A 17,824-nucleotide genomic window follows, 5' to 3' on the forward strand; every position below is an offset into this window, starting at 1 on the left:
TTGCAAAGTTAGTTATAGTTAGTAGAAGAATGTGTAATAGACTATCGAAATAAAGTGTTACCAAATTTATGGTAAAAAAAAAGAGAGTCAGCTTTGGTTGCCAGAACTTTCAGTAAAATATGTGGTTGCAACATTTTAAGTTTTACAGATTAAAATGAAATGGACAGTAATATATATATATATATATATATATATATATATATATATATATATATATATATATATATATATATATATATATATATATATATATATATATATATATATATATATATATATATATATATATATATGTTGTGGAATTCCTATTCATGGCTTCATATGTCACCATATATATAATGTGCAACTTAGATTCTGCCAACAGATTCCACTATATTATCCTTCCTTCGTAATGTCATAGAAATTTGTTACACATATTCTTGACAAAATAGTATATATATATATATATATATATATATATATATATATATATATATATATATATATATATATATATATATATATATATATATATATATATATTAGAGGTGGGCATAGATTATTTTTTTTAATCTAGATTAATCTAGATTAATTTTGAAATTAATCTAGATTAATCTAGATTAAAATGGCTCATTTGAATTCTGCCGAAGGCATTCATAATATGTGTGCTACCCAAATAATGACTATAAAAGTAAGTCTTTGAGAACGGGTTTCTCAAGCCAGGTGGCGCATTAGACTAGGGGCTCATCTCCTGTTTCCAAAATGCATCACAAACTGCTTGAGAAAGCTGTTCTACTCACTGTAAAAGGTTACTACTGTACTGTTACCGTCTGTAGGCAACATTAGGTAAGCCTATGTTATAATCAACTAGGCCTACTATAGGCTATCAATTAGGGATGGGCGATATGGCCTAAAATCTATATTGTGATATACATTGCAGCCTCTTGCTACAACGAATTATGTTGTATACCTACAGTTTTGCACAATATATGTTCTCGAAACTACATACACCCTTTAAAAAAAATACATTTAGCAGTTGTTTAGCAGGGTCTGTGTAACCTGTTCTGAAATGGTTTTATTATAATATACTGTATATGTAGTTTTGAGAACATATATTGTGCATACCTGTAAGTATACAACATAATTTTGCAGATAAATAAAATTGAAGTAGCCTACACTAGCTGCAGAGACTTAAGTACGCATTTTCCGCACTATAAGGCGCACTTAAAAGCCTTTCATTTTTTCAAAAAACGACAGTGCGCCTTATAGTGCGGACCGCCTTATATATATGGACCTGGCGCCTTATGTTAATGTCTGTAAAACAACCGCTGACTTAAAACCTTGTTTATACTGTCGGCTGGCACCGGAGCGCGAGCCTCCGCTGACTGCGCGCGCAACTCCCCAAACAGACGAGGCATTTATACTTGACGCAACTGTTTTGTTTTAGACTGAACACCAGACCATACAACTGATTTAGACGCGCAAACTGGGTGCCGGTGTGATGATGAGATGTACTAATATCCGTCTGCTCGGGCAGATTCGGCTCAAGTCGTGCATCTTCTGATGCGGAGGCGCGCGCGCTGTTAAGCCGAGTCTGCCCGAGCAGACGGATATTAGTTTTTTTTTTTATTACCTTCGCGCTCATGCGGACGCGTCGAGTACAAGGTTTTACAGCTCAGCCACTTGTTTTTTTATATATTTTTTTGCAAGTGGAAGATCTTGGTTTACATTTCGACTTTGGATGTGATCTTAGGCTTGAAAAGGTTGGTGACCACTGCATAACGCAAACCCAGTCAAACGTTTGACTGCAGTATCTTCTATTCTATGCGCCTTATAATCCGGTGCGCCCTTTATATGAAAACAGTTCTAAAATAGGCCATTCATTGAAGGTGCGCTTTATAATCCGGTGCGCCTAAAAGTGCGGAAAATACGGTAGGTCTAATGTTTATTATAGCTTGGAGTTTATGAAACCCCAAATTTAAAATTAGAATATTGTCTAACTGATGTCTTTTCAGTTAAAAAGAAACACAACAACGATTCTTAAAATCGGGCGTAGACAGAGATTATGTGTTAACGTTACACCACTAAGATATATTGGAATGGGAATAATACGCGCTGGTATTCAGTGATATAATGTTTCGTTTTGAATTTGAGGTGGTAGAACGGATTAGTCGTGTGTAGCCTACTTACCAAACCGTTACCCCACACACTGTCTATAGTTTGCTGCTGTTTGTCGGACGGCTTAAATCTGAACCAAGTCCAAATAATGGATGTTGCAAAAGATGTGATCTTTTTCACCAGCTTATACTTTTTTAGCCGTGTTTACTTAAGATGACGACGAATATGCGTTGCAGCCAGGTTTACCTGGCCGCGGGTAGATTGCGTCATCATAGCTTGTAGAAGAGTCATCTCCCAACCCAACTTGGAGAATAGATTAACGGCGATATTTTTTTTATCGCGCGATAAGAGTCTCGCCGATAACGGCCCACCACTAATATATATATATATATATATATATATATATATATATATATATATATATATATATATATATATATATATATATATATACACTCACCTAAAGGATAGGAACACCTGTTCAATTTCTCATTAATGCAATTATCAACCAATCACATGGCAGTTTAGGGGTTTAGGCATTTAGGGGTGTGGTCCTGGTCAAGACAATCTCCTGAACTCCAAACTGAATGTCAGAATGGGAAAGAAAGGTGATTTAAGCAATTTTGAGCGTGGCATGGTTGTTGGTGCCAGACGGGCCGGTCTGAGTATTTCACAATCTGCTCAGTTACTGGGATTTTCACGCACAACCATTTCTAGGGTTTACAAAGAATGGTGTGAAAAGGGAAAAACATCCAGTATGCGGCAGTCTTGTGAGCGAAAATGCCTTGTTGATGCTAGAGGTCAGAGGAGAATGGGCCGACTGATTCAAGCTGATAGAAGAGCAACTTTGACTGAAATAACCACTCGTTACAACCGAGGTATGCAGCAAAGCATTTGTGAAGCCACAACACGCACAACCTTGAGGCGGATGGGCTACAACAGCAGAAGACCCCACCGGGTACCACTCATCTCCACTACAAATAGGAAAAAGAGGCTACAATTTGCATGAGCTCACCAAAATTGGACAGTTGAAGACTGGAAAAATGTTGCCTGGTCTGATGAGTCTCAATTTCTGTTGAGACATTCAGATGGTAGAGTCAGAATTTGGCGTAAACAGAATGAGAACATGGATCCATCATGCCTTGTTACCACTGTGCAGGCTGGTGGTGGTGGTGTAATGGTGTGGGGGATGTTTTCTTGGTACACTTTAGGCCCCTTAGTGCCAATTGGGCATTGCTTAAATGCCACGGCCTAACTGAGCATTGTTTCTGACCATGTCCATCCCTTTATGACCACCATGTTCCCATCCTCTGATGGCTACTTCCAGCAGGATAATGCACCATGTCACAAAGCTCGAATCATTTTAAATTGGTTTCTTGAACATGACAATGAGTTCACTGTACTAAAATGGCCCCCACAGTCACCAAATCTCAACCCAATAGAGCATCTTTGGGATGTGGTGGAACGGGAGCTTCGTGCCCTGGATGTGCATCCCACAAATCTCCATCAACTGCAAGATGCTATCCTTTCAATATGGGCCAACATTTCTAAAGAATGCTTTCAGCAACTTGTTGAATCAATGGCACGTAGAATTAAGGCAGTTCTGAAGGCGAAAGGGGGTCAAACACAGTATTAGTATGGTGTTCCTAATAATCCTTTAGGTGAGCGTATATACAGTGCTATGCATAAGTTTAGACACCCATGCTAAAGTTGACTAAAAAGAGGAATAAAAAATCATCTTTTGGAAATTGATCTTAATGCCTTAATTAAAAAAATTAGGAAAAATCCAACCTTTAAGAACACCAATTTTCTTTGTGAATGAATAATTTATCGTAAATAAATAAATGTTCTTCCTTAAAATACAGGGTGCATAAGTCTGGACACCCCTATGTTAAATTCCCATAGAGGCAGGCAGATTTATATTTTTAAAGGCCAGTTACTTCATGGATCCAGGATACTATGCATCCTGATAAAGTTCCCTTGGCCTTTGGAATTAAAATAGCCCCACATCATCACATAGCCTTCACCATACCTAGAGATTGGCATGGAGTACTTTCCATAAGATCATCTCTCAATGCAAATCAAACCAGCGATTAGGCTAACTGAAATAAAACCATGCCAATCACTAGGTATGGTGAAGGCTATGTGATGATGTGGGGCTATTTTAATTCCAAAGGCCAATTTGTCTGATACACAATGATAAAGTAACGTAACATAAAACTTTAATCAAAAAATAAACAAACTACAAAACAAAAGTAAAGCGGCAGCCCCACATGGACGACTGCCGCACAAACATAAACAAAACACAACGTAAAGTCCAGGCCTGCATGGTCCTCTCTCGTCCTTCACTTTTGTCACTCCTCCTTTTATCCTTCCAGAGCTCCTCCATGAGACTCGAGACCGGTGTGTTGCGCAGGTGTCGCTCACTGGCACTAACACCACCGGCCTCGCTCTGTTCCCACGGCTCTCGGCTCCGCCCTGCTTGCCACAGTATGTTTTTACATGTAGTTAAAGGCCCCCTGAAATCAAAATTTAGTTTTTTAGCTTTTAGTATGAATATGTTAGCCTTAATGTTATCTATAAGCTGGTGTGCTCAAAAAAAAGACAAAATTCGTATTTAGGAGATATAAGCATTCTAAATTTACAGTCCCTCATTTTCGGTTAAATGGATCACGGATTTTTATGACATCACCGCGGACTTCAGCTTCTCATCACATCTTCTGTCCAATCAAACACTCTCTAGAATCTAAAGCTCCGCCCCCTATGCTATAAACACCACCTGGCAAAAGCGACCGGTGACACGTCACCGAGCAATGTGGGTTGGAGATGTGTGTTCAGTTGCTCAAACGCTAGAGTTTTATTCCGTTTTCCAAATGTATGTTGGTTAGGAATGAAATGGCTAGAATTTATTCACACCTCTACTACTGATTCCAACGTATCATCAGCGCTCGGATTTGCTGAAAAGTAGGAGGATCCAAGGCACTTCAGTCGGCCTTTAACATTCTGCCTCAACCAAATAAACAAATTGTAACCAAATAACCCCGCAAAGTGTCCCAAGCATCATTCCATGAATAAAAAAGCTTTTAAAAATAATATAAACTGTAACACTTTTCACTGAACAATTTCAGTGGTGCACTGTAGACATTTTACTAACTATAAGTAACTTTGCAAGTACATGTCAACTAACTCTCATTAGAGTATAAGTAGACTGTCTGCTTAATTAATATCTGCCAACTTTTTTTTTTTAGATGGCCCGCCAAAAGGCAAGTTTCTGACTGTAACTTTGCAACTACATGTCAACTTACTAACCTGAATCCTAACACCTATCCCTAACCTAACAGTCTACTAAAGTCTACTAATACTCTAATGAGAGTCAGTTGACATGTAGTTGCAAAGTTGTGGACCATCAAAAAAAAAGTGTTACCAATAAACATTACAACAAAACTCTCTGACTTGCTTTCCAGTAAAAATTCTTAAAACTACATAAATTTACTTAAGAAGTATCATTGCTTATTATATAAGGTTTTTATAGACGGCGCCTCAAATCTATGTTTATTTTGTCTATCTGCTCTGGCAGAATTTTCACTTTAACTTGTTTTACAACAAGTGAAAAAATCTGCCAGTGCAGAATGACAGACATACTTGTAAAAAGATCCTTGCAGGAGAAAGCGGTGTTGCTTTTTCAGTAAATGTATCTTTTTAGATATTTAAACTGGAAACTTTAGACAAAACTTGGGGGGAAAGACTCATAAAGAATAGTATTGTTTTGCAATGCAGTGTTCTGGCACTATATGGGTCTCACCTTTGCTGTGACATAAAAAAAAAAAAACAGTCATATATGCAATTCCACCTTGTACCAATAGAACTACGCTTGCGTGGAGCGTCTTGGCCAAGATTGCCACTCCCCGCCCTCAATCACAAAGAGAAGAATTTGCTGAAATCCTTCACAGATCCCAGCCCCCCAATAAACCTCATAGCAGTATGTCATACACCCAGGGCAGATAACGCATCAGGATAAATCTTAATCAACACTGGAACGGTAGGTGACAGGAGAGGGGAGCTGGAATGTAATGTGACGTTAGCGCAGTCTAAGTGAATTCTGTTGGGCTGTGCCAAAGCTGTTATTAATGGTGTGTGTTTCTGAGTTATTGAGCTTTATGTTGTGGCTGGTACTTCTCTCTGAAGCAAAGAGGGCAAACCGAGTTCAAAAGGGCAACAGGGAGCAACTATTGCTCTGTGGAAATGCTAGTCTGGGCTGGTGTTATAGTGTAGCAATTGACAAACAGATAAAGGAAGAACAACACATGGGAAAAGGAACTCGTTCTAAAAAAAGTTACAGTTCTAAAAGAGATTTTATGGGTTTAGACAAAACCAAAATGTGAACAATGCAAAGAAAGATTTCAAACAAATGAGAGGAACATTTATATTGAATGTACTATAAAAAAAAAAGACATTTATGACAAAGAAACAATACAACTGGTTCTGGGATTCCTTTCAATGCGTTCTAGCAAAAGAAGAGAAGATATGAAGATGAAGTTTCATATGCTAAAACATGCTGTCTGTTTGTTTCACCAGCATCACAAGGAATTACATCAGAGACCTCCAATCTATTGGGGCCGAGACGTCATCAATCGGTCGTAAATCAAAGTCCAACCTTGAGGCAAAGATCAGCACATTCAAATGTCAAAGTTCACATAAACCAATTCTTCATTCGGGCTCTGGTTTAAAGCGAAGTCTTCAAAATGTTAAACGCACAACTTTATCTGCGATGTTCATGTTGACCCAGATCCATTTTTGATAATGCTTATCATTTATGCAATTAAGGTAATTGTGATGAAACAAAAACAAACGAAATAAATAAACATATTCGTGAAAAGTTACTATTGTTGAAATACAAACTTCAAGTTTTTAATTTGCTTCAGTGTACCAACAAAAAAAAAAAAAAAAAAGATCCGTGACCCATGAGCAAACATCTGGCCTATGAGTACAACTGAGTACATGACTCGAAAATCAATGCAAAATATTTAACAATATGGATTAATACTTATAACAATTCAAAGAAAAATAAGGGAAGGGAAAAACAACCACTTTAGTCATGGCTATAATTTATTGTTCCAGTGTTAATGAACTAATCTGAGAAAAAAAATTAACAATGACATCCTTCTCAATACTCTGTACACTGGAAAACAGAAGGGAGAGTCAGTCGGTTTAAGAACATTGCTTTATGACTGGTGATGACAATAAAAAAAGGAAAATCATTTTGATTCAATTCATCAAAACTATGTGGTTCCAGTGGTTCATGTGAAAAACCATTTCAGAACAAATGGAAGGTCTGAACCTCAAAATCTATATAAAAAAAAAAAACACACACACACCTTTGCAAATTTATCAACATATGCTTTGGATATTTTCAAGACAAAACCAAAACAATAAATCTGTGTTTAACAGACTAATCAGAATAATTTGGAATTGGAAAAAAAAATATAACCATGTAAATTATAATACAATAAACAAACACCTTTTACAAACACACTACATTACAGAAATAAATAATTGTAGAGGTTGTAAAGGTGGCGAATCACAACGATAGCGAAATGTTTCTTGTGTTGTCCACACAGCATCCCTATGACACAAAAAGCTTGTCCAAAAATGTCATGGATTCATCATGTGAAGAAAGGCTCTTCTGGTTCCCCTTCAATCCCCAATTTCAAAGCCATAAGATGTTTACACGGGAAACTTGTAGTTGGGTAACTGTTTAACAGATCAGAGGCCGTAAATCAAAAGCACTTGAGACTGAACTCTTTCACGAGTGAATTAAACTCATTAATTACTGTCATTGCGCATTATGCTTGAGCTTCAGATGGCGACTTACAAGAAACCTTCACTACTGGTTGATTCTGGCACACATTACTCTCTCTAAAACATTCAAGAAATTGTGAAAGCAAGATCCAGATTGAACATTGTCCCTTCATCAGCTAAAGTCGTGACCACAGAGGTGAATCACACTGAAAGTAAAAAAACAAACAAAAAAAAAACAGAAATATGCATTGATATTTCACATCAATGCCGTTAGGTAGTCTCATACATCCAAAATCACTGCAGCAAAACCTTTTTTGCAGTCTTGTGTAACAAAAAAAAAAAAACACATCAGAAAAGAAATCCTGAGTGCCGTTTGTTCAAACAGAGATATATTACGGTCATTTTATTTATGCTTTGCTGATGATTTACGTTCAGATTTCTCACACTTCCAAAACTGTTTACACAAAAACTCGTTTTGTTTGATTAGACCATATTAATTTGATAGCGATCTCTAGGAAAAATGTGTCAGGTCTCGTGCGAGTTCCTGCGATCTTTGATACCCTGTGTTAAACCATCACAAATCAGTTCAATCTTATAAGAGCTTTTTTTGTGTTTTTTTTTTTTTTTTTTTTCATTTTCTTTTAAAATTCACATAGAAGGTGTGCAGATTTGTGAGCGACGTCCACTGCAACAAACAAAAAAAATATTTAAAAGGAAGGGCAAGGCTTCAGTCCTACTCTATTTGACATTATCTTTATTGACAAATATATGCATTATTTGAACAACGGTAGCTTCATAAATATGTTGGCATTTGTCAATAAGAACACCTTGACACTTAATCTTCAATTCCAGTTTCAGAAAGACCAACCTTTTCTCTCTCTTTCTCTCTCTCTTTCATCAGATCACTACAGTCCAATCAACAACCTTGGCTTTCCAGATGGGTGAAGTATCCGTTGGCATTAATATGTACAAATCTACTTTTTTTTTTTTTAAATGATTTTTGATCCACTTACTCCTCCAAGCAACATTCATGGTGCAGGGTGTGCTCTGAAAGTACCAAAGGCATGTTAAAGATGACTCTCTCTCTCTCTCAAGTGTTGTCCTCATAGATAATCTCCATCATGGACGTCCAGTATTCCACGGGGTGAATCAAAAACTGGAGTATTTGGAACAGATAAGGCCTCTGCTCAAGATCACGAACACAGACCGAAAACAGATGACAACCCCCACACCCTGCCAGATTTTAAGTACAACGCCGAAAGCGATGTTCTAGAGAGCTGAAGGACAGCAAATGGCTCCCGTCCCATAATGCCAGGGTTTAGGCCAAGGCCATGGGGCACCAAGTGTCCCCTCTCACGGAGGTTGCCACGTCAGCTGAGGACGTCAGGCCTACATTCGTGTACAGACTCTCCTGGCCGGGGTACTTCACCATGGAGCCGGTCGTGCACTGAACATCCACTTGGCCCAGCAGCGTCGAAGAGTTCACCTGGATCAAACCAATGAATGTTAGCATGACAAATAAAAGGCAAACCATGTTGTTGCACTCAAATGGTCTATTTGAATTATGTCTTGAAAGCACAAAATGTTGCAAGTTCTATGAGTAATGCAGAGGAATCATTTATCAAACACCAGAATGATAGTCCACTTTAGACATTCTGACTCCCATTTATTTGCAACTACATGTCAACTAACTCTCGTTGGAGTATTAGTAGACTGTTGGGTGTTAGGGTAAGTACAATAAGTTAACATGTAGATGCAAAGTTACTTATAGTCAGTCGAATGTCTGTTGGGGAGCATCAAAATAAAGTGTTAGCAGATATTAAAGTTTTAAGCCACCCAAAAATGAAAATCATCCCATTATTTACTACTCACCCTCAAGCCATCCTAGGTGTATATGACTTTCTTCTTTCAGCCAAACACAATCTATATATTAAGAAATATCCTGGCTATTCCTAGCTTTATAATGGGAGTGCATGGTAACTTGGATTTTGAAGCCCAAAAAAGTGCATCCATCCATCATAAAAGTAATCCATACGGCTCCAGGGGTTAATAAAGGCCTTCTGAAGCGAAGCGATGCATCACTAGACTTGCGTATGACCGTTACCGGAAGCCAGTGTGATTATAGTTATTAAAAAGTTATAAATATTGATGTTTTTCTTACAAAAACGCATCGATTCACTTCAGAAGGCCTTTATTAACCCCCTGGATCCCAAATGAATTTCTTTTATGATGAATGGATGTGCTTTTTTGGCCTTCAAAATCCAAGTTACTATTCACTTCCATTATAAAGGTTGGAAGAGCCAGGATATGTTTTAACATAACTCTGATTGTGTTTTGGCTGAAAGAAGAAAGTCATATGGCTTGAGGGCGAGTAAATTATGGAATCATTTTCATTTTTGGGTGAACTATCCCTTTAAGCAGAGTCTATTAACACTCTAATGAGTGTAAAGTTCCAAAGTTATTTATAGTTGAATGTCTAAAATGGACTATTGAAATAAAGTGTTACCGCAACTTTTTATCTGTAAGTTTTGTAACATTTTAATGCATTTTTACAACACAAATGCAGCCTTTGAAAGGGGAAAATTACAGCGCATGAACTTACTGATGTTACAGGCACCTGCGTCGATGAAGGACTGTTCTTTGTACACTCGTCTGAATTAGAAGACGATGAAGATGTTGGAGTCATTGGAACAGAACTACTTCCTGTGAATTATTTTAACAAGTCAGTTTCTTCAGAATCACACATAAATGAAAGCTTTTTTTATTATAATTTTGTATCACTTAACATACCAGATGATCCCTTTGTTTTGTTCAAGGTTTTTGGTTTTCTTTTCCTTGTCTGAATGCCTTCTTTCTTCATGGCAAGGGGTCTAGGCACCTAAAAAACACACGAATCCAGGTTGTAAAATACTGATAATAGGCACACATCGCGTTTATTTTAATTGTACCGATTTGTTTTATTTCAATTGTATCCGATCTTGTTTAGACGGAATATCTAGCATAGCCTACCCCATGTAACTTTGTGTAAAGTCCGCATGCGTTGCACACGGGCTCGCCGTCCGCGTTTCTGCGCCACAGTGTCGTCGTGCTCGTCTGGCAGTTTGCGCACGACAGGCCGATCCGCCTTGAAGACGACTGAGACAAAAGCAGTTAACAATGTTATTATTTAATTCTAATAAAGATCAAACCTCTCATATTTATTAATCCAAAATGGTAGAATGAAATCTATGTTATTAATGTCTGCCTCTAATTTAATGTTTCAGATATTCAACCTATGCGCAATATTTCACTTTTGTTTTTTACTTGTATAATGCAAAGTAAATTTCATTGCATAAACAATTCAAATGAAAAGGGGCTTCGATTAGACAAATATTAAATATATGTGTATATAATTTTAAAAAACATTTGCACACTGTATTTTTGTAGCCTAAACAATTAACGTTTAATGCCTGCAAACTTGTCTAGCCAATAAAAATAGCGTTTATTATGGGAGTAGACCTGTGAAGATGTTCCCAGATAACCTCTGGCTATTGTTTGAAATAAATAGGCAGGAAATTGAGTGGTTAAGTAGCTCATCGAGACGACGCTCACCATACGCTTCTGAGGTTTAATTAATGGTCGGCTGAGTCCATTCATTTTGCTGTAGAGACCGCAGGCGTTGCAGAGAAAGTGACCCGTGCCGTCGCGTCTCCACAGCGGGGTGGAAATGGAGCCGCAGTTGACGCACTCGCGGCTCTCCATCATGTCGTCCAGCAAATCTAAACACATAGACAGTCGCCCGTCAGTCAACATCACATTCACCATCAACTTCAATGTGCGCCAAATGAATTGCGCAGACTTGACACATTGCAACAGACTAATAGCATTAATGACAGGTGTGACTATTGTTTTTTTCTGTAACTCTTTTCGGTAACACTTTATTTTACAGTGTCCTCGTTGCATGTTACATGTACTAGAACAGTGAATTATGCATAATTACATGCAACTAACCCTAAACCAAATCCTAACCCTATAGTAAGTACGTGTAGTTAATTAATATTACTCAGTACTTAAATATATAATTACACTGTAACAATGACACCCTAAAATAAAGTGTAACCCTCTTTTCTCGTTTTAACTGATGTCCAAATTTACACATGCACGAAATCTGGAATAGCCTAAGCACTTTATTTTCAGAGCAGCTTGTTATTACCAGCATATTTTTAGTCTAATTACAATTAATTATATTAACGTGCACACTTACGCACAGTTATATAAGGAATATTAGAAGTCATGGGCTGCAACCTGAGAACTTCGTTAACCATTTTATTTAAAAAAAAAACATAAATTTCAATGACGTTCTCATTAAAAGTTTCGTCAGACTACAGGCTGTTATTTGAAACGTTAGAATTAGTAAATTGGTCCATTCCTTTTTTTCTTTCTTTCTTTTTTTTTTAAATATAAATTAGCTATTACATATTTTTGACATGTTCATATCAATTATATATTGACCCTAATATAAATTAGGGTCAATATTTAATCCTAAATTGTTTTTAGGGTTACCCCTAAAACCCTAACCCTAAACCCTAACCCTAAAACAAGCCTTATATAAATTATAAGGCTTGAACTCCCACATACGAAGTCAGAACAAAAGATTGCAAGGTCTTAATAAAAGTTATTATTTTTTTACACACAAGTAGCTAAAAGGTTCAACTGGTGTTTCAAACTTTCTGTAATGATGCAAATTAAATTAGAGTCCGATTGCTCGTATTTTCACCTGTCGCCAAACAGGCTACAGATGCTAACGAACACAAGTACTGGCATTATATAAAACAATATTATAGATTTAAATATCACAAGTAGCCTATCGTTAATGTTTTATAGATCTACCTGTGAGACTGGCGCCATATTAGCTACAATGTGCCTTAACATTTAAAATAATTAAATAAATAAAAGACTGCCAGAAATGTGACGGAAACGTGAGTTTTTGAATTTCACAGCCAGTAAGGAATTTTGATATGAATATGAATGAATGGCCATAGCTTACCCCCGTTGGGCCCCCGGATGGACAGCGGCGCGCTTCTTGACTGCAGGGAGTGCAGCATGGAGTTCTCGAAGGGCCCCGCGGGCCACGCCGCCGGTAACTGTGAGAGCTGCGGGGCCACATAAGGAGGGTACGGGCTTGTGTAAGATCCACTTATTGGTCGTGAAAGGTACTGCTCTCGAGCGTTTACATTCAGAGGGTTAGTGTAGTTGTTATCCCTCGATGTGCCGTTATTCATAGGCGGACTAGGGGAGTAGTGGAAACGGTTGGAGGTATGCGGGCTTCCAGTGCTGTAGGACGGGCTCTCCGGTGCGGACTGTGACCAAACCGAATGACTGCTTACCGCATGGCTCGGCTGGGAAGAAACCCCTGGTTGTAGATAGGACAAACTCGGTATCATCGTTCCAACACGAGACGTCGGCACATAAACGGGAGAATTAGGGTTGGAGTGCATGTAACTGGCCGATGGAGAGTCGTTATAACCGGCCTGACTCTGGGCCGCGGCGATGGCCAGTGTCTGATACATGTCGGTAGGGTCCACAATTAAGCCTCCCTTATGCGTCTCCCTTGTGTGTCCACCTGAGATGATGAGTTTGTTGCCCTGGTCTAAATCCGTGAACAGTGTAACGTCGTCAGAATTGGGCAGGGCGTTGTTGGGATGCCCAAAGTGAACGTAGGAGTGTAGGGGCCTGGCCTCAGGGCGACGGGTTCCTACCGCGTCCAGGTGCGTCGGCGTCGGGGATCTCAGCCGCTCCCTCCGGTCAGTGTTCAGGTAGCTCTGCTCAGCCGGAGACCCTGGGCTGCTGCTGCTGGACACTTCGCGCTTGACCATGGACCAGCTGTTATCACCCAGGTCCATCCAGGATCCCTTTTATATCTCACAGTGTGTGGAAAATGGAGAGGCAAAAGTGCACTGAAAATGAGAACATCAAAATGTTGGAATATAGAGCGTAATGGGAAATGGTCTCCAAAAGAAAAAAAATATATATATAGATGTAGATGCTATATTATTATAATGTCAGAGAATTTAAGAGGAGCTCAAAGCATAAAGTAAATAAACTTATCCAACTGTTAAAGTTCCTCTGAATGTTTATTGTGATTTAGCACTTAAAATATGAATTATGATAAAGGCTATATGTTCACTTTTTCTTTTACCGCGGAGACAGTTTCACTTCAGAAAGCGCACAATGGTGCAGCTACTAACTTACTCAAATCATTCATGATTATTGTGACATCTTGTAGTATTCTAAAATTAAAAGTTGAGCTGCATCATGACATGTATGACCGAACACACAAATTCACTAAATTCCAGGAAAACAAACACGCGCGCGCATACACACCCCATACAGGGCTTTACACTGAAGATCTGAATCCATCCGTGTCGCAAATCCGTCCTCCCTCTTGATGAAGCCTCATCATAATTACAAAAAAAAAAAAAAAAAAAAAACAGATAGGAAACAAAACGTAATATGTCTTTGCAGAAAAGAGATAACCACTTGATAAGACCCACAACAGATAAGAGAGAGAGAGAGAGAGAGAGAGAGAGAGAGAGAGAGAGAGAGAGAGAGAGAGAGAGAGAGAGAGAGAGAGAGAGAGAGAGAGAGAGAGAGAGACGCAGGGTAAAAATAATCCCAAAATGATTTAGACTCTCCTCGGCTGGCACCGAACTCAGCACCAAGGCAAGCGCTGGGAAGGAAATTTATAATCAAGACTCGGATAAGGGAAGAAAAAGACACCACTGACCTATTGGTGGTTTGCCATAAGTTGGTGTTCGCGGGATCCAGCGGTTCTGTGGTTGCAGGACTTGGAGAACTATTAGGAATGAAAGTTTTCTGTTCACTCGTGACGATGTTTAAGAGAGGAGGCGCCTCGTGCGCTCCGAGCCTCTGATTGGACTCCAGCTTGAGCAAACACATCTGCTCGATAGGGGTGCTGCGCTTCACTTTACACCTTACTTAGTGTGCATGTCCTTGATATCGAATGGAAAATGCGAGTCTTATAAATCTGACTACATTTTCACAAATGGAAGGGACGTGTTTAATTGCTTTAGCGGACAAGCAAACTATATTTTTATATAAAATGTCCCTGAAAGGGTTAGGGTTAGGGTTAGGGTTAGGGTTATTGTATTAAATTAATACATTTGCCGACATGAAATGTCGGTGTAATTTAAAATTGTTATTTAAAATAATAATAATAATAATAATAATAATAATAATAATAATAATAATTAGCGTATAGGCTACTTCCAAACATATAGCCTTATAATTGCAGTCTAAAAATGTGAGCGAGCAGCAAAATGCCTTTTCGATCACTAAAATCTTTATTTAAACTTGGTACCAGTTGAAAAAACTTCTGTTTAGACAATAACTAGTTTGACCAACTACAGAGGAGGTAATCAGTGTTAGTTTTCTGACTTTAAAAAGATAGGATAGCCTAAGTCTTTAAGAGGGGAAAAAGTATTAAACGCAGTTTAATAATACTAATGAATAATATTTTATAGTTGTATATTTAATTGTGTTTAAATTATTTAGTATATACTGTGAGGGAAATCACGCAAACAGAATGATGAAATCACTTTTCTATTTGTTTTGATGTTGAGCCTTTTCTATGCTATGCAAATTGGGCTCGTTGCTAATTAGTTCATCTAAGACGATGGGGCATCATTTAGGATTGTAAAGGATCCTACACAAACACCCAGCGGGCAATAGGCACTACTGAGTGCTTCACTTTGAACAGATGATAATTCATTCAGGCAGAATATACATTGTATTGTGACCTGATCAGGTATTGCAGGACGCCAATTGGATTAATCATTCTGAAGTCGAGAGGGTCTCTGACTCTTTTGTTGCCCAGTTTATTCGATAACCAACACTGAATTATTGTATTATTTGCAACAAAACTGAGTTAAATACTCGTGTAATGTATAGTAGCCATATAATTATTTAGGTAGCCTATTGATATATTACAATAGTTGATATAGTGATAAATAATTTTTGAACAGTAATACGCTCAAAAGCAAGAATCTGAAGCCATTTTATTGACTTTTCAACAATTAAAACATTGTTTTATGTATTTCGGATAGTGTATTTATTATACGCACATATAGTCAATATTATTTAAATAGCCTATTGCTCTCGTCTGCGTATATGAAAAAAATGCGCCCGTGCTATAAAAAAATGTAAAAAATTCTGCATAGTCACTTGCGATTTTAGTGTTTGTCTACGGCTTCCAGACCCTCAGACAGATTCATAAGAGCACGTGTGAATAGATGATCTGCTGTCTGACATGATGTGTGTCTGTCTCCGAATAAACGAGGAGTCTTCAAAGACGCACTGCAATCGAATCGTCTGCTGGCTTTTCTTTTAGATCGACCAAAACGAATTCTTTTCAGGAGGAAAACGAAATTGCAGACATAGAATTGCATCTGTGATCTTTCTTAAGAACCAATCAAACAAATTCCTCTCCCTGCAGCGCTGACAACAAACGTTTTAAAATTGTAAAATTGTATGAACAAATCGCACTGACAAACATAATAATTATAGCCTACAATTATGGGAAAGAATAATAATAATGCTAATTTTTATTAGCTATTAGCTTATTTTCAGTAAAAAGACGCAAAATCAGGCCTATAGCTGTCCTATATGTAGGTTATAATATCATGCACTACTAAAGCGACAAATCGTTTGCATTTATGCATGGAATATTGCGAGCATATAGTGTGCGGTTGTCACAAACATTAGGCATATCACAGTTATTATCACTATACACGACTGTTTATTGAATGAAATCAAATTCAACATCACCGTCAATCGAAATAAACAAGGAAAAAATCGAAATCACAGCCTTACAATTATTTACGGGAATGAGTGCTTTCCTACAGGCGGCTGTATATGATATTTCATATACTAGCCAATTTATGACATTCTAGGCCACTACAAAGAGAGTCTTTATCAGGCTGTCTCCGCGTACTTTGACCCCACAATGTAAAACCAATTCAACGAACACAATAGAGACACGATGTCTGTGTCAATAGTCTCTTATGCTATTAGCGACAATATTTTATTACATTATTTGATTATTTTTATTATTAGGCATTTGTGTTTTGTTGTAGGTGTTGCTTATAAAACTCTTATTTCTCGGGCAAAGCTTTGTAACGTTTTCACAGTTGTCATATTTATTTGATAATTACACTTTATTTTAAGGTGCCATTGTTACAGTGTGATTCTATATTTAAGTACTGATATTGATTAACTACATAGGGTTAGGGGTTGGTTGCATGTAGTTATGCATAGTTATTGTGACAGTGACATGTAACGTGTGATAAGGTCACTGTAAAATAAAGTGTTACCATAATATACTAATTGAACTAGTTTGCTTTCTATCTAAAAAACTCATAATTCAACTGTGCCATCAGATTATCTCCATTTGATTAGACAGCTTTAACACAGTAAAGGAAGCATGTTTGCCATTGGTCAGAGTCATATTAGATATTTGCTCATGGTTCATCAGGTTGTTTCAAACAATGTTTCTAGACCAATCATTGCCAGATTCGTTTGCTTTGTGTTGTACATCACTGAAGTTGTTGCCGGATGAATGATGATGAAGCGATCAAATACTCATTACCAGGTGACATATTGTAAGGCAGGGTGTTGGCCTTTTCCTGCAAGAACACTCATTGTGGACATTAAATCACCACAAAAAGATCATTCAAATCTATACCCTTACAGACTTTAAAATATCACTCTCCATTTTGATGTTCTTAAGTATGCTATATAGCTATTAAAAGCGTTCAAGACTGTCAGGCTGACACAGACTAAAACCATTTTCTATAGAACGTAACATTTGTGTTCCTTCCTACATTTTGAGAAATTCCCTCTCCTTCCCATTGCATTAAAATTTGACCTA

At 37.7% G+C, this 17,824-nt stretch overlaps 1 protein-coding gene across 3 annotated transcripts; it reads right to left on the bottom strand.

The window, feature by feature from the left end:
- Window positions 1-7,194: 7,194 nt before the first annotated feature.
- Window positions 7,195-14,891, bottom strand: gata6 (GATA binding protein 6). Of its 3 annotated transcripts, none has more exons than XM_081374389.1 (7): window positions 14,663-14,891; window positions 12,923-13,832; window positions 11,488-11,654; window positions 10,906-11,031; window positions 10,687-10,774; window positions 10,499-10,599; window positions 7,195-9,382 (listed from the first exon to the last, which is right to left on the bottom strand). In XM_081374389.1, exons 2-7 carry the CDS (start codon window positions 13,776-13,778, stop codon window positions 9,215-9,217), a joined length of 1,506 nt encoding a protein of 501 aa, XP_081230515.1. In that variant the 5' UTR covers window positions 13,779-13,832; window positions 14,663-14,891; the 3' UTR covers window positions 7,195-9,214. The 3 variants fall into 3 exon arrangements, with proteins under 3 accessions (XP_081230515.1, XP_081230517.1, XP_081230516.1); XM_081374391.1 differs by lacking the exon at window positions 14,663-14,891 and adding an exon at window positions 14,260-14,592; XM_081374390.1 differs by lacking the exon at window positions 14,663-14,891 and adding an exon at window positions 14,128-14,328.
- Window positions 14,892-17,824: the final 2,933 nt, after the last annotated feature.

Source organism: Scardinius erythrophthalmus (assembly GCF_964197995.2).
Source record: "Scardinius erythrophthalmus genome assembly, chromosome: 9".
Taxonomy (NCBI): Eukaryota; Metazoa; Chordata; class Actinopteri; order Cypriniformes; family Leuciscidae; genus Scardinius; species Scardinius erythrophthalmus.

Coding starts and splice junctions, on each gene's coding strand:
- gata6 (XM_081374389.1), bottom strand. CDS start 13,778: ATGGACCTGGGTGATAACAGCTGGTCCATGGTCAAGCGCGAAGTGTCC. Junction 10,775..10,905: donor TTTACACAAAGTTACATGGG/GTAGGCTATGCT, acceptor TGTGTTTTTTAG/GTGCCTAGACCCCTTGCCAT. Junction 9,383..10,498: donor CGCAGGTGCCTGTAACATCA/GTAAGTTCATGC, acceptor GGTTTGATCCAG/GTGAACTCTTCGACGCTGCT.